The following is a 23,650-nucleotide window of genomic DNA, read 5'->3' on the forward strand; positions in this document are numbered from 1 at the left end:
ATAGGTGGCGGGAACAAAGCTCTTGTACGTTGAAAAAACTGTATTTTTTGAATACTAAAATCGTATTATTTATTGAAAATCAATTTTTTTCTCATTTTTTACAGCTTTTAAAACTAATTATTGGGTACTTGTCATAAAAAAAATTACCTTCGAAATGACTTTCACTTGAAGATAAAAACTATGCTTTCTGTTCAAAATGAAATGGCGATTTCATTTCACCATTTACCATTAAACTCTGCTAAAAAAAAAATCGTCATCAAATTGTTTGCAAAAAAACAATAATTAAATAATTTTTTCAGAAAACAGGCCTTTTCGGAATTATTGACCTTGAAAAAAGGAAGATTTTTGTCAAAAAGCAAGAATTTGACAATTGTTAAGAAAATAAGTAAAACTTCTTGGGAACTAAATTTTCGTAGTGCTATTATTTTTGCAGAAAAAGTTTGACTCCTTGTAACTTTTTGTTTTAGTAAAACAGTCAAACTTTTGGGTAATTTTTGTAAAAAAGTGGATCTTTTTTAGCAATCTTACTAAAAAGTGAAGTTACGTCAATTTTTGGCAAAAAGCTAGATTTTTACAATTTCAGTGTAAAGCTGTACTTTTTGGCTGATTTTTGGCAAAAAAATGATTCATTTTCTGTTTTTGTAATTTTTGTCGAAAACCCCCTCATGAGCTCATTTGCTTTAGACTCCAAAGGACTTCACCACATCTAATTCTCAATGTTTGATCAGAATTTTCCCATCTTCTTCACATCATACGTAACAACTTAACAAGTGCTAATGAGTAACTTGAAAATAATAATCATAATGATAACAAATAACGATTTTTTATTGTGTTAGTTTTCAACGTGTAAATTGTGAAAAAAGAAAACAAAATCACAGAATTCTTATTTTTAAGGTTCAAATGTGCAAAAATTTGAAAGTTTTTTTTTAAAGGAAAATACACAAGTAGAGAGGTATTTACGAGTATATAGAAAAATGGTAATATGTAGATGAATTACATTTAATTATTCAGACACTAATAGTAATACTTTGTAACGGATTTTATAGAAAACTACGACAAAAAAAAAACAAAAAAAAACGCATAAGTCTTACAGAATGTATGGGAAAAAATTAATCTGCCACCAATATGAGATTTTATAATGTAAAAAAAAAATAAATAAAATTACGACGACCATAGATAGAAATAAGTTTGTTGCCATTGTGGCAAATATTCCAGTAATGATTTGAAAAATACTCCCAACATGGGAACGCGTGAAAATCTTGTTAGCATTACAAACAACGTCTGTTTGGTTTGTCTGTCGAAAAATGGAGATCTCATCAGGTACATGAATAAAATCATGGTACGACGAATAACCTCTACTCGTTGTCTTTTGCTAAACTGCTCTAATTCTCTTCCGTTGGCTTTTGATATCAAACGCAAACTAGAAAATAAAAATAAATTACGGTGTTGAACATGTGATAATGTCAAATAATTATCTTATCGTTCTACGATGAAGACTGTATTATCAGCCACGAGAAAAGTAATAATTGCAATGAATATATGAAATTAAAAAAATTAAAAAGCATCTCAAAATATTTCATTTTTTTTATCGTGGCTGAACTCATTATAAATTGTGTATAACTGTACCTGGCAACATCCAAAGAGAAGGCAATTAACCAAGATTTCCAAGATTTCTGCCCAAAACAATACATACTGCCTAAATGTAACAATGGTTTTACAATGTAAAGTATCTGTAACATTTAGAAACAAAATAACGATAAATATTTGCAAGAGCATAAATTTTTGGAGATTTTTAGAATGAAGTTTCGTACTTCGCCTTTGATTTGCTCGTCAGTTAGTATTTTATCTTCTTTATTGACTCCCAAGGTACGATCATTCAAAGCTTTCCAAGTCCTATTTTCTATGGACGGAGCTAAATGAGAAGGAAAAAAAATTGAGGATGAGTTTTCTGAATTTGAATGTTTTTTGGTAAAATGACCTGGACTACATTACCTGCTTCTACAGTTCGAATCATTTTGCCATTTTTTAAAGAAACAGCGTTTCGATTGAGGGGTAAATTGGGAAGGTTGCTGGTACCATTGTCGAGGTTTTTCCGGTCGAGAGCTGGGATTGGGAGAACTTCCACAATCTGCTCTTTATGGTAGAACAGCAGACAAAGACGTATCGTGCTCCTGAAAATTTACACGAATATTAGTAGGTAATAGTGTCTACTTTCAACAATGTTAAAAATTATTATCGCAAAGGGAAAAATTGAAGGGTAGAGGCGAAAAGGCGGGAGAACAGTTTCAATTTTCAAAATTTGAAAAATGAATAATGATTATGACAAATTTTACTACATCAAGGCATTGCATTGACCACGAAGTCACATCGCACGGACACTTCTCTCTCTTCTCTCATCTTGTTTCATCATTCAAAACGCACGCAATTTTCTGCGTAAATCGCATGTGCACCTCTCTATTTAGAGAGAGATTCGTCTGCCGTCTGCCGATAAATGTTTATCTATACACTTTAAGAACAAACTGAACATTCTAGATAAACTTTAAACTTTTAATTAACCGCAACGCATTTACAGAGAGAAATCTTGACACTTGGTTTCAGTGTACATTATATTTTACCTTACAAGGCACAAGGCCATTCTACATTGTAAGTGGTGCAGTTTCGTGTATGTTTTAGAGGTAACTGCATGTAAAAATGCAATCGATCAGGGTATTTAGGTATTATCAAAAATTACTGCACGACCGGCCTTACGTCGTCCAATCTGTACAGACAGGTAAGAACATAAAAAAGTGATCATTTATAATTCAGAACTAATGCACGACGTTGATCATGATTACTTTATTACTTTACAGTTACTTTAATGTCTATCGGAGATATAATTTCTCAATCGTGTGTCGAAAAGAAGGGATTTAGTCAGATTAATTATTACAGAGTTGCTAAATTTGGATCAGTTGGGTTAGTGTTGGTAGGTAATCGAACCAAACACGTCGAACGACGAGAAATAAATTCAAACTATTAAAATTCAATTCTTTCATTTCGACAGGGACCTGCGTTAACTTCATGGTACCGGTTTCTCGACAAATTGCAATTCAAATCATTGAAATTCGTCCTGGTGAGAAAAATTGCCATGGATCAGATGATTTTCGCACCTTTTGCAGTAGGTTCCATCACATCTCTGGTGTCGTTTTTCGATGGTCAAACCACACAGGAAGTTAAGCAAAGATTGCAAGCTGATTTTTTCACCATACTTCTGAATAATTATAAGGTGAAAAACTGATCAAGTTAATTTCTGAATAATTTTTTCAAATCTTGAATTTCAATATTAAAATGTGAAATGTGTTTCTAGCTGTGGCCTTTCGTTCAATACGTGAATTTTTCCTTGGTTCCTTTGGATTATAGAGTTTTAGTTACACAATGCGTTGGTGTGGCGTGGAATACTTATTTAGCTTGGAAATTGAACGCAGAGAAGACGTAATTCAAGTACAATGCATTCCGATATTCCCTATCCCTAGTCTACGTCTTCCATTATTTGATATAAGTTTACTACCGTCGTATTTCTACATAATGTAATTCATATACTATACTACCAGAATGGGTAATTTTGAGTGATGTTAGATGTTAGGAACTTTTGTACTTGTTTCTCCTACATTCACACATTTGTAAGTTGTTTCTTTTCGAATAAAACACGTATTTTCCAAACAATGGATTGTGTTTGAGATAATAACGTACTTGAATAGTTGAATAGCAACGATGATCATCCATTTTCCACGACTACCCCATGCCTTTTGAGCGCTCAGTTCGATAAATACTTCGCAATGGTTAATAATTGTGAGCCATTTCTTCAATTTACTCTCGTACGGATTTGGAACATCAGATTTCGAAACCCTCCTGTAGATGATTTGATCGTTGAAAAACGCCAGAAGTTTAGATAACGTGAAGATTAACTCGGACAATAGATTAGAATTCTCGAACTGACCTATTAGCAGAAAGAAGTGAATATTAATTCATTGTTACAGGAGAAATGGTATGATTAAATACCAAAACACTTACTCGTGAAGAGATATGACAGGTATTTAATGGCGGATTCTACTTCTGCCGATGTACAAGGATGTCCTCCGACCCATTTCTCATATTCTCTAATAATTGGTCGAATATTTCGTACGAGTTCCATGTTGCTACGAATATATGATTTTAAAGATGTAGTATTCAAAAAATAGATTCCATTGACACACTTGATTGAATGGCTGAGCTCTAAGCGAACAAGTGAACCGATAAAACACTGCTTTATGGATGAACTGGGAAGAGAATTTGTCAAATGGTATATTCGTTTATCGTATGTTTATTCGATTGTGGTTGAATTTTTATAGAAAAACCTACAAATTTTATTTTATAATATTAAATATCGAGAAATTAACCGGATTTCGTGCAAATTTTGGTTTTTTATCTTCGCAAAATCACTCGATTTATTTACAAACAAAAATTTTTTATTTCGTTGCAAAAAAAGATAAAATAGGATCCGGTGATTTCAAAAATGCCTCGACTTTACTTTTGTACGTTTTTTAATTTTTTTAATTTTTCAAAAATCAAAATTTTGACATTGAATTTGAGGACGACTGACCGACTGAGGTGAAAAAAGAAAAACCAAAAAACTTGAGCAGATTATCAAAAAAAAAAAAAAAAGCACACAAAGAAATTTCTTAGGAGCTCAGAAGCAGAACTCAGAAGGTGATGAACACTAATGACATTGAGTAAGATATGAGCATGGAGTCTTCGAAAGACCAAATTTCAAAACGAAACTGTACTGTAAAGAGTAAAGACTGTAAATTTTCTGAAAGGTGATTCTTTTAGGAACATAGAAGATTATTAGAGCTAGGGACTTGAGAGCCCAAGACGGAAAATCAGGGACCGATATACAGTTTCATGCTGTAAGTGTTTTGATAACGCAACTGGAAACTAAAAATGGTCTTCCTAATGAAACACTAAGCTTTCCATACCTATAAATAATAATGAGAAAATATCCATATAAGCTTGGCTTGCAAGTTTTCAAATCTGAATTGCATAGTTATAGTTATGTTATGTACTTGCAACAAAGAATTTTATTTAGCTGAGAAAATTGATACGCAAGCAAAGCTGTTGTAAGCTGCAGTACATTATGTAGGTACATATTTCGTCTTGATCCTTTTAAACCAAATAGAAGAAGAAATATTTTCGTAACTAGTACCTCCACAACTTCGCAAGATAATGGTCGAATTTCATGAGCTACTTGTATTTTAATTTTTAATTAAAGGATTATTATTGTTATTCGTGCAAGTTGTAGTTTGTCGCAGTAATTGTGAATGAATAATTGAATGTAGGTATATCATCTAATCTACTACCCTTCATATTCCTGTAATTTCAACGATGTTCTATTTCTTAGGTATTTTATTAATGATCATGCGTAGGGTGGTACTTGGTCAGCCTATCTGTTGTCTAGAGTTTGATGCCTCGGTTCAATTTTTTATTTTTTATTCATGAACGCAGCGTAGCCACTTGCCAACGTAATTTGTTCAAAAAATTCAAATTGGCCGATTTTAGAAAAAAATGAAAATTTGAAGGAAAAAACACGCTTTGAGTTTTTCAGCATTCTTGAGTATCGTTTGAATTTTGCGAATTTTAAAATTTCATGGAGTAGATTTCAGCTTTCGATCTTCGTTCGGTAGCACATGGGCCTCTGAACCTTATTACTGGACAAATGTCAACTTCTTTTCTTTCAATTGAATAGGTACTAAGTTGTTTGTAACCGAAAAATATAGACCTACCTACATAGTACCTACCTACATCCCGACTAAAACATTACCTATAGGTCAAGTTGCTCTTCTGATGTAGGTATGTCTATATGTATAAATAAGTAAGTTAAATTTCGTTCAATAAAAAAATGTCCACAAAATTTAAAATTTTCGTCAATTTTTTGTTATCAAATTACGCTACGTGCTGTTATCAAACAGCCAGTTAAAATTATTTGCGCAATTTATAAACAATCCACTCGGCAATTTATCCCAACGAACGTGTTTTCTTTTTGCGTCGACATGTAGTAGATTATTACTACCCGAGCCCGAGCCCAAGCACTAAACTGTCATACCTCAGTTGATTGCGATAATTCTCAATTTTTCCGCACATGTTCCATTGTTCGACGCTATAAATAAGCTCATTCAACTACTGGTGATTCACTTTAATAACAGAGTAATGTTTTATTATTATATTCGCGTGCTTGCCGTATAAATTATAGGATCGAAGTTGCGATTGGCAAAAATGAGAGTGTACTCGTAGGTCTGTCTAGGTATAGGCGAACTTGCGTTACTTGTTGATGTTGACTCGATAAAGGGGTATATCAACTTTCAAGTGGATCATCATCAATATTACCGGTTTGTTTTTCCATTTAATCATTTAAAATGTGCTCTAAGATTTGTACAAACGTGTTATCGAGGCGTTTGGCGCCGTTTTTATTCGCAGTTGTGTTGTTTTTTTTCTCGAGAAATTTACTTAAGGATAATTTAGTGTTGTACGCTTTGCTGAAATGTTCGCCGATTTTATCTCTTTATTGGTTCGCGCAAACAGTCCAATTTCAGGTGTTTGACAAAACGTAAGTATTTATTGTCTATAGCTATACGTAATTACCTACCTATTTGAGTTGAAATTTTATTGATGATTTTCATATTTTGACAGAAAAATTGTGTCTCTGAAATACTTGAATATTGGGTTAATTTTCTCTTGCATTGGAGATATTTTACTGGTATGGCCGGCTACGTTTCTATATGGAATTGGAGCTTTTGCATTGGCTCATGTCATGTACATTGGTTATTTTGAAATGAATCCCCGGAATAACGCTCTAGGAGCTGTTTTAGTTGTGATGAATTTGATTGGTTTGTATATTTTCCTGTTTATTAAAATTTGATTATGATTTTCTATTAAATTAAATACATTGAATTAAAGTTCAAAGATACCTACCTACTTACGCAATAACAATTCGCAAATTATAAATGCATATTTCAATTAGGTACTACCTGCTATGTAGGCATAACATAAGTAATTATGGTATCTCTACCTACTTAATAATGCAGGATTTGAAATTTTTGTGCAGTGTTCTTGGTTGTATCTTCAACAATTAGTGGGATATTATTGATGGCCGTTCTCATCTATAGTCATTTGTTGATTGGTACAGTTTGGAGAAGTTTGGATCAAGCTTTACATTGTAAAGTGAGTAATAAAGCTTACACATTATGTAGTCAGACTATCTTTTGAATTTCGACGATTAAAAAAAATTCCAAATACTTACTTTGGTATTGAAAAAAAGAAAAAAATGCATAAATTACTAACCACCAGAAATTGAGTAGGTAACAATTGCAATTTCAACTAAAAAAAAAAAAAACAAAACAAAACAAACAAAACAAAGGAATCCGAAGTATGCAACTTATTAGCAGGGCTAGTGACCGAAACGATCGTTTTGTTCCGTTCCATTCATGAACAAATCACTTCGCATTTTTACTGTTCTGTTCTGTTTTGCTCATCATTTTTTTTGTTCCGTTCTGTTCTGTTCTGTTCTGTTCCGTTCCGTTCCATTTGTTTTGTTCTGTTCTGTTCTGTTCCGTTCCGTTTTAACAAAGGGGGGGGGGGGGGGGGTATCCTACCTGGCAGAAAATTTTTTGAATTAAACTAAACAAAGCTAGATCAAATCATCGAATGAACAAATTAACATGCAAAATTTGACATCATCCGAAATTCTGAAAATTTCAAAAACTGAAGTGCATTTTGTTTCTCATTTTTAGATGAATTTAATTTTTTTTAACTCAAATTTTGTCCCAAAATGAGAAAAAAATCAAAATTTTACAAAATTCTGAAAATTTATCTAGAAAACCAGATTTTGGAATGTGCTACTTATAGGTAATCTTGTCCCACCGAATCAATTGAAGATGATTTTCAGCCATTTTGAGTAATTCTGCATTTTCTGCAACCTTCCAGCAGATTATTGACCTTTTGAGAATCGAAATTTCCACTAAATTTTACCAAATGAAGATGGAATTTGGAAAGCTGAAATTTGTTCTGTTCTGTTCCGTTCCATTTTTTTTACTGTTTTGTTCTGTTCTGTTCTGTTCAAGAACTCTTCGTTATCTTATTTGTTCTGTTCTGGTTTTGTTCATTTTGTTCTGTTCCGTTCCGTTCCGTTCCGTTCTGTTCCGTTCTGAATAAGATTTTTTCCCGATTTGTTTATTGTTCCGTTTATTTGTTCCGTTCTGTTCCGTTCCACCAGCCCTGCTTATTAGACAACCCTATACCTAATTCCTTTTTAAATTAGTGTTCTTCATAAAATAATTTATAATTAAAATACTTATATTCCTTGCATAAAAAAATTAATTATAAAATTAAATCAATAAAAATGTCATTTTTTTCAGGATAAAAAAATCTGGAGTGTTTGCGGCGCCGTTGGAAGTCTTTTATTCTGTTTTTCTGATTTGATGATCGCTGTCACCATGTTTCTTCATCCTATTCCATATTCAGAGGTCATTATCTGAAAAAATATTTCGTCATGTCTTTTTATTGATTAAGTATTCGCAAATATTATTAATTGTGTATGTGTGTGTTTCAGGTATTGATTATGTCAACGTACTATGCTGGACAATTAGGAATTGCCTTGAGTACTTTAAGATACTAAAAATAATATAAAATTCACCCTTAATTTCAAACTTTGCCATCTTGAGTAGTTACGTTCGAATTTGAAATTGTAACGTATCAAGATCTTTAACGAAGCATTATCATTTTTCATCGTATTCCTCTCCTTTCTTCACCAGTTGTCTGCGCATCTTTTTTTTTAGGTAGGTAGTTCACTCTATCAAATGATGTTCTACCCTATTTTTGCACCACTAAAAGAATAAAAATTTTATATTCTTTTTATGGGTCACCTGAATATTATGGTATAGAGCTTTACAAGGTCCTTTTAATTTAAAAAGTTCAGTTGATAGGAACATTATAGACTGAAATGTTGAGAATCATTTTTTTTTTAAATAAAAAAAATATTTTGGGACTGCTGAAATAAGTACTCAATAGAAACGTTTCAATAGGTAAGATACTTTCAGCCTTTGTTTTAAATTTTAAAATGAAAATTGACAGACTCCAGTTTATGCATCTAATATTACGTGTAACATTTCGATGAAAGATATTGATGAAATTAATTTCTTTTGACTCGCCAACAAGTTCGTTGTTTGTTAAAATAATTGTTTTTCTACTTTTTTTTTTTTTTTTTTTTTTTTTTAAGAATTTTATTTTAACAACTTGGCTGAATGGATCGAAAATCATAGTACCTACTTAAAAATTTATCAATTGCGATATTTTTTTCTTTTTTTAATCGTCGGTGTTTTTTTTCTCATAAATATTTGAAAATTATTTTCATGTGTTTTTTCACGAGATCGGTATAGATTTTCAGAAATTTTATTCGTGCAAGAATAGAATACTTTCGAAATGAATCGAAAAGAAAATTCGCTTTTCCAACGCGAATTGCTGGAGTTTTATTTTGCATTAGTATGTGATACAAATAATGGTAATTTTAGAATTTGTTATTGTATTTTTTTTGCATTTGTATTCTTTTTTATATTTTTTGTATGCAATATAATCGTCCTAAGAAGGTCAATTATTTTCATTTCTGATCCACCAAAGAGAAAACTTCAACAATGGTCCATTTACAAATCACTTGTCACCTTTCCTGTCTGTTCAATTTATTTTTTCAATCAAGTAGGTGAGTAGTGTTGCAGCTAGTATGCGGTTGTTATTCTATTTTGAAAAAATTCATTACGAAAATTTTACGTCAACAGGAAAAAGATGATTTAAAGATGCCAAATATACTCCTCAGCATACCACGTACTCTATCAGCGCACCGAAATTCATCTCATGAGCTATTACATCGTACAATCTACGTACATTACGTACTACCTAACCTACCTATCGTACGACGAACAGTACCTAAAAATATAAATGATACGCACTACCGCGCCGATGAATATTTTATTTTACTGCAACTTTACATGTATAAGGTATAGGCATATAGGGAAGCCGAGCTTTTCCATTCGCGGGAAATACAAATCGGTCGAATCAACACAGAAATTTAGTCTGCGTACGCGTTCGTTGACCGTCACCTCGCGTTCTATGATTCTGCCATAGACAAACGTCAACATTTGGCTTTGGCAGGTAACAAACCCTCGTCGGAGTTGATACACGTTCATCGCGTTTGTATGTACATTAAAAAGGCCGCAATATGGCTAATGGTCGTATAAGAGAAAGTGAAGTGCCACTTTGCGCTTTCGTCACGTTATTATTAACTCATTGTTACTCGGTATTCGCTATATTGGATAGAAGAGGTTCGATTTATTCAAGTGTACCTACTTACACTTAGCTACCTGTACCTTTGGCTTGGAAAAAGAGCACAGTTGGTTGCCTATTTTGCACCCTATTTTTGTGTTGTTGTTGTTACGCACCGCTCTGATTATGGATATGAGTCACCGAAAGCCTTTACTTGATAATTAAACATCCAACTGTATTGAAATGAAATAATTGTAGAATCTTTATGAAAAGAACAAGTGCATTTATATACAGGGTGTCGGAACAGTTCAGAGGAGGATCTAGATCGAAATATCTGCTGTTTTCAAAATGTGCTACTGCAACAATGATTTGTCTTCATAAACTAGCTCCCTATGCCTATAAAGTCTATATCGATTAGGTTTATTGATACGTATCTGTATGAATTAGATGCATCGAAACAACATTTTCATTAAGTTTATTTTTATTTTTTAAACGATCTAATCAATACTACGTCCATGTTTATCACATTCGGCTGCTAAGCAATAATCTCGCTTGTTAAAATCTACACTCTAAATTCTCTGCCTTTTAGTAGGTCCACGTAGACGTACAGTAGGTACAGGTACATATTGCAACAATATTTCAAAATTGCTCCTGCGAGTAAAATATGGCCACATTTTGTTGATTTATCAGCCTGTTTCAACGCAAATAAATCTCAATAAGATATGAAACATTTCAACTGCTGCACTTTTACGCATTGTGGTTATGGTAGCTAAACCTGGTTCTGATCAGATGATTTGATTTATACTACGACAATTTGTACGACCAGGGTGGGCCAATTCGTAGGTAGGTGATTTTTATAAATGATCGTGTTTCTATAAAGATGTGTCGAACGTTGTCTTTTTTTTATCTATAGGTAAGATTTGAATAAATAAATAAAAAAGAAGTCTTTTTAAGTGCAGTGTTACCCTTCTACACTACAAATTATACTTCTGAATCAAGTACCTACCTATCGGGTAGATCTACTCATATTTCTACGAAGTACATAGGTATGAATAAGCATTAGAATTAGGCAAAGGTGCTGTAGGTAATTTTCGAGAATGCTTTATATCATTATCGTATACGCATTTATTCTCATTTCATTACACTATACTTTGAAGTTTTATTCACTCACTTCTTCTCTGCCAATCTTCAATTTATTCCTTCTTGAAATTAGCACACTTTTGGTCCAATTTTTATTTCTATGATAGAAGTGGTAGGAAAGCGAGAGAAAGGAGAGGGAGAGCAAAAGTGTGTACAACAAACTCCATGTCAGGATCCAACATTTGCTACTCGTAATTTCAACAACAATAAGTCATAATCACTCATGAAACATATAGTATTTAATTGTTCATCAGATTCTTTAGTTTTTGATTTTTTTTAAATTTTAAAACGGTTAGGTAGGTAAATGCCTACTTTGCTCTGACAATCATTAGATCACTTACTTATTGTTTTATTTAATGAGTATTTTTTTTAAGAGAGAAAAATCAAAAGTGATATCAATTTTAGTTTTAATTTAGTTCAATTTCATTTTTTTATTTTTTTTATTTTTATTTTATTTTAATGTAAATGAAATATAATTTGTTTTTCTCTACAAATATCAAAAAAAAAAAAAAAAAAAAAAATGAAGAATGATGCAGTTTAATACTTTTATTTTTCGTTCTATGGTTTTAAAACCTATTTTTCTATCATAGATACCTGTTTAATGTTCTATTTTTTTTTTTTTTTCATAACTATGAGTGCTTTTAACTCATATTTTTTCGAGCAAAATTATTTATGCAGTTTTTAAATAGACGCCGGGTCCTTTATTTTTATTTTTTTTTTGTTCATTTTTACAATTTTCAAGGTCCTTTTATAACTGATGAAAAATTTTCCAGGAAAAACTTGAAAATTAATGTGAAAGGTCGAAAATTGTGTACCATTCTACCAAAGTATTTTCTCAAGACTAGTTTTGTCAGTTCCCACCCCCTTCCCATCAAATTTTTCTCATTTCCAAGAATGTACTTACAGTCATGTGATTAAAAAAAAAAAAAAAAAAAAAAAAAAATGGAAACATAGTTGTATTTTGCCATTTGCGAAAACCTGCCTCGCCTGAAAAAAAATTAATTTACGAGAATGAAAAAATAATAAAAATACGCCGAGTGTTATTCACACAGGGTATTCGAGAAATATCGTGCATGAACTTTTTATTTTTCTATGCCCTACATAGCACGTGTATAATCGAATACGTTATTAGTTTTCTTTTAAAATTCTATTTTGTCACGTGAATACATACGTCGGAGTGAACGGCGTCCCCGTCTTTCATATAATAAAATCGTTTTAATTTATTATTTCCTTATTCGTACCAATATCTGATACAATAAATAATTTCCATTTATTTATATCTATGTAAGGTATTTCGTGTGTGTTGATCATTTACTACTTATACGTAGGCAAAGATATACGAAATACGAAGTTCAATTTTATTGTAAAATTTTTAAAGGTCACGTGAATTATTACCACTTTTTATTTCATCGTTCATGTAGGTACCTGTACCCAGACCTACCTACCTAGTGTAACATTTTTGTTTAGGTACTTCCAATGAATATAACAGGTAGTTTCGGATACATGCGTATGAAAAGGGGCAATGAAAATCGTTATTAATAATGACCGAATCGAACATTACGCTCATACGTAGTAGGTACTCTTATCTCTCATACCTGAACCTAATTTGAATATCTATTTTTCTTTGACATGCACGATGTGTCATCGTTTCCTGCTAACGTTTTGTTGACGTAGTATGCAGACTTTCTTATTGATAAGAAGAAGTAGTTGTCTGCGTTATTCTTCGAAGGGGCTTTTTAAAAATAATAAGAGCGAGTTATTAGGTTGTAATTCAAGTTGATTACGTACGTAACTACGTATCTAGCAAGGTAGAAGGAAAACCATAGGAACATAAAATAATTTTTAAAAAACAATCTCGTACTTATCGATTCGTAGGTTCACAGTTTTTTAAAAAATTTTCAGTGGTTTCAACAGCAGGACGGTATCTACCAGTCGTTTTATAAATTTTATCCAACTTTTCGATGTTGCATGAATTTTCTTAGTCATTTTTTAGAATTAAAAAAAAAATTAATTCGTAACTTGTTCAATTTTCAAGTTGGGCTACATTTGCTCAATTTTTTTTTTTTATTTATCATTACTACATATAACTAACCACACACCTACAATGCGGTCTGCCAGTTCATTATGTTCATAGCTAAAGTTTACGTATTGTTATGTAACGCGCGAATAATAAATTTGTGTACATTTTACGCGTAAAATTTTGCCATTTAAATTGCCAGCCATAATGAACAAAACTCATCAGTTTTATGCTCTGATTAACGTTAACAATCGGTTTAATTCGCTCGATTGTTAAAGTTAAATTAAGGTATGAAAATTTCTAGGTCATTATCTCCTGGACAGTACTTATATAGTATACTGACGTACGTACTAATATTGTAATGTAAATGTACACATTAGTCTACGTAATATATCACCGACCACATTACAATGAACGTAGGATTTGATGAGTACGAGTAGACAGAGACAGATATTATTGTAGTACCTAATTTAATAGCTTGTTATACGAGATGTAAATAAATTAGGCCTATAACTAGCTTGTTAAACTTTCAGCTTCAAAATATATACATATTACATACTACATATTAAATAACATACACACGTGCATTGTTACAGTATACGTAGACGAAGATCTACGTCGAAACTACAGACTAGAGGATTTTCTGTGGTCAGGATCCGGAGATGGGGAAAATGAAACCGAACCGTCTCCGGTGGACGAGTCGACACCTTGGGAACGTATTACAACAGTCTTCCATACCACCACTGTCGTTTCAACGGCGACCATATTTTATAAAACAGTTTCTGTCAGTACAACGGTAAGTTTATAAAAAGATCATTCATTTTTGGGGCCCTCCAAGAGTGAATTGCACCTTTGTCCGATTTTTTACGTCCCTGAGAACAAAACTTTTTTCAGGATTCTAGAGAGAATAAAATCAGATTTAAAATCAATATGACGAGTAATAAAAATTTGAAAAAGTAAATATTGAACTGAAAATTTAGAAAATTAAGTATATACCGAAGACTATATTTTTCATCTTTTTTTAAAACTAAGTTTTTAGAAGGGTTTCCGCAAGAACTCTGAGGGAACAAGAACGAGAGTTTCGAATTTTCGGTTAAGATTCGGAAAAATTTCAAAAGTAAAGGAACGCTGAGTTCGAAAAGCCCTTCCCAAAGGAACTGCAGTATCCCATTCGGCACACAAATTTTTAAGCATGACAAAGGGGAATCGAAAGAGGATCATAGAATACACAAATAGGTAGTAAAAGTTTGAAGAAACTGAAATTCATTTTTTGAAATTTAGCGACTTTTTAAAAATTCTAATTTGACTCGTTTCTTATGAAAAAAAATCAAAATTTGATCAAAACAAAAGAATGAAATTCGATTTGTATCCTACGTATTTTTGACCTTCCAAACCGATTGGTGATAATTTCGAACCATTCTGGAGTTTCCGACGAATTTTAGGATGCAAACCAAATTTCAACTGAGGAGCTCATTGCAAAAGTAGCCCTTGTCACATGAACTTTTAGACCATTTTCACTCGATTCAACCTATTGCCAACTGCAGAGATCATGTTGTAATGATGAAATGACCGCCAAGCTGGTCTACCCTGAGTAGCACTAAAAGGAATTGCTTTATAGAGTTTACATTCAAGGGAGAGCTTTGGAGATTGCATAGGTTCATGTGACAAGGGCTACTTTTGCAATGAGCTCCTCAACTTTTCTCTTTCACGCGTACCTACTCAAGTATACCTACCCGCACAATGAATTCTTCATTATTAATTTTTTTTTTTTTCTTCAAAAATTGTCACAAGAGGAAATTTTGAATTTGAACCAGCATAAAAATATATGCACTTTGAAAATATTGTGTCTAAATAGATCGAAATGGCCACAAAGATGGTAAATTTTCATTTTCAACCTCCTACTTGTAGCGTTTTTTCGAAAATGGGGAATCCGAAAATCCGCATTGGAGGCTCTAGGACAGCTCGAAATCACCGCCAATCGGCTTGAAAGATTGAAAATAGAGTACAAACGAAATTTTAGCCCTTTATGGCGATTTGATCAAGAAGTGTTCATTTTTTTCATAAGAAATGACCCAATTTAAATTTTTTGAAATTCTCCAAAAATCGAAAAATGAATATCAGCATCTGAAATTTTCGCTGACGGTTTACTTTTAGGTCTTTTTTTGATTCCTCTTCGTCTGGCTTGAAAATGTCTGTGTTGGTTGGGATAATTCTATTGCTAATGTCCGTCTATATCCTCCCCATGTTAATGCAAAATGAAAAAAAAAAAAAAATGATGAAAACGTTGAAATAAAATGTCGAGGTGTCGACTCTTATTATAATTTGAGAACGTTGAGTTTCAAAATTTTGGGTCCAACCTCTGTTTAGGGGGTTCAGTTTTGGATTTTGAAAATAATGTTCAATCAGAAAAGAAATTAATGTCCCAATTCCTCCATGGGAAGTTTTAATTTTAATTTTGGGATCAAAACTTTCACAACCAGAATTATAGCGCTCTAAAAAACTAAATTTTGACACTCAAATTGCATTTTTCAAAATTTTGGGTTTCAGTCCGCTCTCCTACAAGTCCATTTTCGAGTTTTGGGCCAATGAGGTTTTCATAACCATAACCAAACTTTTTTCGATACCTACTATGTATTATCACCTCTTTCGTTAGATATTCTACTGGTTAACCAATAAAAGTTTTTTTCTGTTTGGCACGATCCTTTTTTCCTTAAATGGTATATTTATCAAAAACACCTACCTACTTGGAAAATTTACCATTCCCTATTTTCCTTCGGATTTATTCGAACTTCGAAATGTATTTGGAATTTCAGGGGCTATATTTTTTCCCAAATTTGAAATTTTGGATAATTTTAAAGCTTTTTCTCGCTTATTTTCCATTTTAAAAAAGCCAAAATTTAAAAGGTATCAGAAAGCTAAAAATATTTTCGAGTCTCGGGATCGATTGGTGGCAGTTTTGAGCTATCTGGAGTTTCTAGTAAATTTCAGTACATCTTTGTAAGTTTTTGGGTGTGTTCATGTTTTTTTTTCTTCATTCTTCAAAATAATATCCACCACAAAAAGGTTTGGATTTTAACCACGTGGTATGAAATTGATTTTGAAAATTTGAATTTTAATCAAGAGGACTCCCATCTCCCAAGGTGGTCAATTTCATTCGAGTTCCTTTTTCCAATATTTTTTGAAAACGGATTCAAAAATCTATAATAAAAAATGGCCTATAAATAATTCGATAAATTTTTTCTTTTTTTTCTCATGAAAAATAAACTAAATTTCAAGGTTTCAAAATTCTTTAAAAATTGAAAAATGGAACCCAGCATTTGAAATTAGATTTTGTCCTGTATTTATAGAGACGTTTTCATAATCATATAGGTAAGTCTAAGTATACTTATACCTACCTAGTTACATCTCTTCTAAGAAATAGTCTCAATAGTCAACAATTGAATAGGTATCCTCTATAAAAAAGGAGCAAACATTTTAGTTAGGTAGCAATGATGAACTTACTTTGCAATCAGCTACAAATTAAGTACCTATCTATTTCAGTGTAATTGATGGGGGAGGGGGTGGTTCAAGAGCACAAAGGTCATACATACATCTATTAGAGGTTTAATTTTTACGTATTTTTACATCGAGTTGTAGATGTATTGGTACCAATTTTTTTGTAGTCGCAGTTTAAGGAGGAGTTTATCATGTGTATAAACAAAACAATAAAATGCCATTCAACTTCGCGAGGTTTCAACTTTTAATTAACAAACTCGTGATCGGTGTAGAAATACCTATTTTTATTTGGAATAAAGCACCGATAAAACTCATCTTTGATATCGAATTAGTATGCATAATCGTACTTGTAGGTATCTATATGCATAATGTACAATTTGATGATAGAGTAGGTTCCTTTTTTTTCTACGTATGCTTCAAAATACGAGTAGTCGAGTACCTATACCTATGGACATGTATATCTGGGTATTGGTATTCTCGAAGCATTTATGCAAATAAAAACAGATAAAAATCAATTGGTCGAGTAATTTATAAATATATGCGTAGGAATCGAATACAACCTCTGAATGCATCAATGATCCGGACTGCATAATTGAGCCAACGCCTACAATACAGCTATCACCCGGTACAGCCATATCTCCTTGGCCACCGCCAACAGAATACCCGTATGGTGATTTTGTACCCGATCAAAGATACTGGCTAATCACAATATTAAAAGTAAACACATCCAGTATGAATTTCGTACCTGATGAATTGGAAGACCATTTGGCCAAATTATATAAAATCGCATTTCACAGGTACCTACCTATCTTTACCATTTACCTTACTTATTATTTTTCAAAAAAAAAAAAAAAGTTAATTTTTTCCACTCCCCAAAAAAACAATTGTTCGATGACGGGGCATATAGCCATCGCGTGCGTTGTGAATATTGGTTCATTTGAAACGCAATCATCCCCAATAACCCGTTCAGTTGCTAAGTCGTATTGTTAAATCGATAGAGTTTAGATTTATTTGTACCTTGATTCGTTTACTCAACTCGAAAACATATGTGTACCGCAGACACCAAGAACATCATCTCGGATTGAATGGAAATTGGAACAAGTCGAGCTTACGATCGCAACAAATATTCCGCCAAAAAAGAGACCAACGCGATAAAGTTACCGTTCATATACATAACGTAACCAATGACGAAGCTCTGAAAATACTTTACTCGGTCAAAGTTTCCGGACATCCAGTTCTCGCCACTGCCGCAGCTCATGATATGAAATTAGTTTCCGATGCGGAAGCTGTAGCGGAATTAGGATTTCCTATACTGACCAAAGCCGAACGTAATGATTAGCTTGATTTTAGATTACCTATCTATGCTGATTGTAAATTACCTACGTAACGGTTTGATTGGTTTTTCTTTTTGCAGCTTATTTGAAACCTTTGCAGACTCCCGAAGGAAATAAACTTCAAGAAAAGGAATTCTTATACGTGTTGGTTTCCAGTATTTGTGCGGTAATACTCGTCGTATTGTTCGTCTTGTTACTTTTGTTGACCGTGAAGAAGCACAATAAACGGAAACGAATGGAAGATCGTAAAACAGAAGGGCAGCAGTTCTTCAAAAAAGAAGATGATAGGAATGGTATCGATAACGAAGCGTTTCTGCAAGAAAATATCACCAAATCTGAGGTGAGTGTTTGTAAAATTGATATCTTTGTAAAAAGGGGCGAATGTCAAAAAAAAGCTGATTAGAAAGCTTGAATAATTGAAAAAAAAAATCCTCTATTCTCTTTGTGAAATATATACGCTCTTTGATAACTTAACTTATCGAGATTTTTTTTCCACTTCTTATCGTGCCCCAGAGACAACATTCAGCTGCGAAGCAACGAAACGCCAAAGGAGATTTCGCACTTGATGGCTCTCACGGTGCACATCAAAGTCAATGTCATTTGCGACCTCATAGCCGCAAACCAGTCAGTCCGAATTCCTTTTTATCGATGCCTTCGGTTAGAGATTTTCCGACGTAAGTAATTTATCTCGTAACTACGTTGATAATGATACTTCATTGGCAATTGTTTAAGAGACTTGTTTGTCTACACAAATTGATTTTTATTGATAACTAGCCAGCGTGAGATCTTAACACGAACACATTGTGTACAGACTACAGATTGCAAGTTGAAAGCGTGTTAAATATGTTGTAGGACTCCGTTACCAGAACCTCTAACGAATGTTTTGAACAATAGTCCTTCAACGAGTCAAGATAAGCCGCCGCAAATGTTCAGTAGACATGGTAGTTTGGAAGCCGAGGATCCTGGAATTTTAGGGCCGATGGTTTGGAATACTCATTGTCATCGTTTGAAGAAACAAGGTACCTACTATTGAGTAATAAGTAATAATTCGTTGGTGTAAATTGGCATTGACTGGTCAGTGGTCAGTGAAGTGGGGTGATTTTTCTTCGTTTTCAAAATTGTTGTGGTAAGGTGAGCAGCTCGATGTTAGAGTTGTTGAATTTCTGCTCCAATTAGCTGTACCTACATCTTACCTACAAATGTCAACAAGTTGGATGAATGTTCTGCCTATCCTGTTCATTAAAGGCGTTGCGAAGTTTTGAATGTTTTGATGAATATTTCGGACGGTTGCTCTGTATAGTACCTACATACGTATATCAAAATACAAATCGGTGTAGGAAAAAAATGTTCCGAGACCTCCTTTTAATAGAGAATGGCTCCGGAATGAGTCCTTGCATTATAGTTAGTACAATCATTCATTCGAACAGGAAATTTGAAAGTTTGAGAGGATTCGGTCTGTTGTAGGGAACAATTTCTATACGGTAAAAATTCTACTGAAAAAGTATAGGTACTTAACTGCTCAGGGCCGGCACTTTTTCAATTTCTCGCCAGGTGCAAACTCTAAATTATTGTAATTTGGTGAAAAGTGTAAATAATTTTTTGCGAGGGGGGGGGTAAAAAAAAGGTGGTGAGATTGCAGCAATCAGCACTGCATTGTCTATACAAACGCAGAGCTGGAAAGAAAACTGAAAATGTTTCAATTGAATTGATTTTTCAAATTGAAGTCCGGATTTTTTTTAGCTAAAAAAAACTATTGATCCCTTAATTTTTAGTGAGTTTTTGAAACATCTTAGAATGATTAGGTCTTTGATGGTTAGAAATATTCAAATACATATTCTGAATCAATAATCAACTGCTTTTAAAAAAAATCAGTTTTTCCCCCTTTGGAATTATTCAATACTTACAAAATATAATTTCAAATTTTCTATCCTCCAAAATGGATAGGTTTTTGAGATCGACCTAATTTTTTCACAGCTTTTTCAAGTATGCATGAGGCACGTTCCAAAAATATAAAAAATTGCTCAATTAGATAAGATTTCATTCGATAGGTTTTTCCAAGTTTGAGAAAATTCAATCAGCAGGGACGTGTAGGGTCAATTTTCAACAAGAATTGAATAATGTTTAAAAGGATACAATGATGAAAACTGGAACTCCGAAAAAAATAGTTTCATCTACCTCTCATCCATCACAAAAGCGCCAAAATATTTGAAATTTATTATTTTTGAGAAAAAAAATTGTTGAAAACAATACAACAATACAGGGATACCTATTTACATAACCAAAAAAATATAATTAAATTCATCATATTCAGTCTTGGCCCTTTTTTTGAGAAGGGGTTTGTATAAAAACATAATTGTATTTTTTTTAACACTAAAGATCTGATTTTCTGAGTAATCTCCCTCTCAGTAAACTTCGTCGCCAATTTTTTGTCAAAATTCAGGATATTTTTTTTACTTTTTCCTTACATGACAGAGTGGTCGCTGCACAATCTGCAAAATTATTTTTACTCTGGTAAATCTGACGGTTTTTACTAGAAAATAGGCGATTAACTTTTTCATTTTTAATCAAGTTGGTAGAAATTTAAAATTAATGTGGAGGATCATTCGATTTCTAACACTTTTGTTTGATGCTACTCGTAGGCTATTTCATATTTATGGATGTTTCACTGTTTCAAACAACTGTTCAAGTGTTCAAAATTCAAAAAGTTATTTGTAAATTGTTGTAAAGTGTTAACTTACAATGTATATAAAGGAATTTTATAACAAAAATTTACTAAAAAAAAAAAAAAAAAAAAGGCACACTGGATTTTTTTAAAAGTTAGTTACTTAGGTATAAAAAAATGTTACAATGTTACAACATCGCAAAGATACCAAATTATTTCAAAAACTTGTAAATAATTTCTCAAAAATGTTTGCTTTTTATTTGCATTACCTACCAACCTACCTATGAATAATTTTATCCATTTTACCGAAAAAAATAAAATAAAAAATATGATAATTTTAGCGATTCTTTCCAGTTTGTTAGTAATTCTACTTATCTAGAACCTACAAGCTTAATTGTTGCTGGTAGGTAAATATTTTCCATTTTCATACCTACCTATCATTTTGGATCATTTTTTTTTATTTTTCACGAAATAAGTACTTTCTTAAGAAATGTTTCAATGGTTCTCATTTTTTGAAAAAAAATCATAGCAAATTTTAGAACCTAGGTTGGTAAGTACATATTTTTTCAAAAAAATTTTGCATCATGGTAATAAGGGCATAGAACTCATGTGAGAAATGTTACTCGTATGAACTTACGAAAGTAGAATTCCATTCATCAGATTTGTGAATATCCCTGAAACTTGAAAATTAATCACCTCGCTTCATTGGCTATACTCAATAGATTAAAATTCCGAGATCGAAAACTTCACTAATCAATGCCATTTTCACAGGTGGCTTAAACGAAGACGACGACCAATCATCATTCGACAGTGATATCGACGTCGGTCGAATGCGACGCAGATTCAACGACCTGCTCGACGACGCTTTAAGCTTATACGAGACTCATCGTACATCTCATCATCACCACCACGAACCCCCTCCCACCATCGTACACGAATCGAAAAACAAAAATTTCGATCTCAGATCGCAATCGGCGGCTCACTTCAGGTACAAATTAATTTACCCTCAACCCGCATCTACTTCTACACAATATAGTAGTAAACTACCCTACACGACTAATAGATATTTGTACGAATAGAGAAGCGGAAAATGTTACAGTTTCTAGGGTACACTCGCGTCCTAAAACATCGCTCAACGTCAACGAACAGCGACGAATTTCCACTCAAAAATCATTCCCTCAACCGCGAGACGCTTGGGATACCAGTAAACCAACCACTCCGGCTAGACTTCATTCGAGACCTTTGAGCGCCGGTCCTTTTCATCGACCAACCATTTATCCAGAATTGATACTTTCCGATGCTCAACTCTCACCGAATGATCCAGCTGTACCGATTATTTCAGCCATTAAAAAAGAACTAGATAAGATACCTTCGTACAGACCGACGACGCAGCCGAGGAAATTCGTCACTCTCAGGGAACCTTACGGCGATAATAACGATCACGAGGTTTGAACTTGAAGGAGAAAAGAGGAGAGAAAAGCTCGAGTCGTACTTCCAAGCGTAAATTTACACTGCCATAAATCTTTCCAGAAAAAAAACCTGTTCATATTTTATATTTGTAGGTATTATTAGCCTGCGAACGAGTAGCACGGAATATCATACGTAGTAGTACCTACCTACAATATGCACGCGTGTATGAATCGAATGTGTATCGTATAATTAGAGTAGACCCATAAAATGTAAATTTTTTGTAAATAAAAATTATACCAAAAGTCGCGATTAAAAAAGCCGACCGTTTTTTCTCTCTGATTTCGCTTATGTACTTACTTGTACCACGTTGAAAGAGATAAGATACAATCTTATGGTATGCTATACAGATATGTACTTTGTACTTTGCGTATGCCCGGTATGCATTACCTATCCGGTTTATGCAAATACCTATACACTCGAACGTTAAACCGAAGAATGCACCATTGCATATGAAAGATCGCCATCCCAATTTAAAATACAACGAAGCTGGTTAAATTATGATTATGAAAATCACTGTTTTAAATAGAAACAACAAACGGAGCGCATCGACGCGAAGCCGCGTCGACTGTGGTCAGAAAATAAAGGCCGTTGCAAAGATCCAGTCTACATGGTCTCTTGGAAGTGAAGAAAATAAACGCCTTCGTTCTCGGCGCACAGATGCAACCAACTGTGAACGTCGTTTCTATGCCTCAGTAATTTAAGAAAAATCTGTTCCAGTCAAAATCCTCCCTTAAATAAGGAATTTAATTGGATTTCTAAACACGCCTTATGTCGGGGCATTTCAAGCATATGGAAATAAGTGTTGCGAGCTTGCAGTTACGACTAACAGAAGAAGTGAGCTTATTAACGTATAGACGAGGTTTTTTCTGGTGAGAGTGAGTGACGAGTGATCAAATTTGATATTGCACTGACAGAAAATGAACCAGTGCTGATTGGAATGGAACTTTGTTCATCTCTTGCGCAGGAAAAAATGATTATTTCTCTGTATTTAGATCTTTTGGAATCTGCCTTGTGTAATGATGTTGGAGGGGCAGCGGTTCAGTTTTTGAAGGCATTGATATTAAGTAGGTACTCATATATCTTTTCATTTCAGTTGTTTGTTAAAAAGTTGTCATAACAGATTTGCTCACTTTTAGATAAGCTATCTATTTTTTTTAAAAAATCATTCTTGTAATTGACATCTCTTCAATTGTTACTTTGGGCTGAAAATTT

General features: G+C 33.1%; 4 protein-coding genes across 4 annotated transcripts; 3 read left to right on the plus strand and 1 right to left on the minus strand.

Moving 5' to 3' along the window:
* Window positions 1–807: 807 nt before the first annotated feature.
* Window positions 808–4,471, minus strand: Pex16 (peroxin 16). Its single transcript, XM_065351112.1, has 6 exons — window positions 4,048–4,471; window positions 3,727–3,973; window positions 1,993–2,171; window positions 1,812–1,912; window positions 1,627–1,730; window positions 808–1,420 (listed from the first exon to the last, which is right to left on the minus strand). Exons 1-6 carry the CDS (start codon window positions 4,166–4,168, stop codon window positions 1,162–1,164), a joined length of 1,011 nt encoding a protein of 336 aa, XP_065207184.1. The 5' UTR covers window positions 4,169–4,471; the 3' UTR covers window positions 808–1,161.
* Window positions 2,453–3,699, plus strand: Mpv17 (Mitochondrial inner membrane protein MPV17). Its single transcript, XM_065351115.1, has 4 exons — window positions 2,453–2,770; window positions 2,850–2,962; window positions 3,041–3,262; window positions 3,344–3,699. Exons 1-4 carry the CDS (start codon window positions 2,692–2,694, stop codon window positions 3,470–3,472), a joined length of 543 nt encoding a protein of 180 aa, XP_065207187.1. The 5' UTR covers window positions 2,453–2,691; the 3' UTR covers window positions 3,473–3,699.
* A 1,602-nt stretch (window positions 4,472–6,073) lies between the features above and the next one.
* On the plus strand, window positions 6,074–9,655 carry LOC135836339 (lysoplasmalogenase TMEM86B). Its single transcript, XM_065351117.1, has 5 exons — window positions 6,074–6,616; window positions 6,700–6,896; window positions 7,115–7,230; window positions 8,424–8,531; window positions 8,618–9,655. Exons 1-5 carry the CDS (start codon window positions 6,426–6,428, stop codon window positions 8,681–8,683), a joined length of 678 nt encoding a protein of 225 aa, XP_065207189.1. The 5' UTR covers window positions 6,074–6,425; the 3' UTR covers window positions 8,684–9,655.
* Window positions 9,656–10,057: 402 nt separating this feature from the next.
* LOC135836338 (uncharacterized) lies at window positions 10,058–22,683 on the plus strand. The gene is made up of 9 exons (XM_065351116.1): window positions 10,058–10,379; window positions 14,074–14,273; window positions 17,519–17,769; window positions 18,032–18,300; window positions 18,387–18,646; window positions 18,820–18,980; window positions 19,159–19,325; window positions 21,740–21,956; window positions 22,048–22,683. The coding sequence occupies exons 1-9, from the start codon at window positions 10,277–10,279 to the stop codon at window positions 22,418–22,420; spliced, it is 2,001 nt and encodes a 666-aa protein (XP_065207188.1). The 5' UTR covers window positions 10,058–10,276; the 3' UTR covers window positions 22,421–22,683.
* The last annotated feature ends 967 nt before the right edge of the window (window positions 22,684–23,650 follow it).

This window comes from Planococcus citri, chromosome 2, assembly GCF_950023065.1.
Source record: "Planococcus citri chromosome 2, ihPlaCitr1.1, whole genome shotgun sequence".
In the NCBI taxonomy this organism is placed as follows: Eukaryota; Metazoa; Arthropoda; class Insecta; order Hemiptera; family Pseudococcidae; genus Planococcus; species Planococcus citri.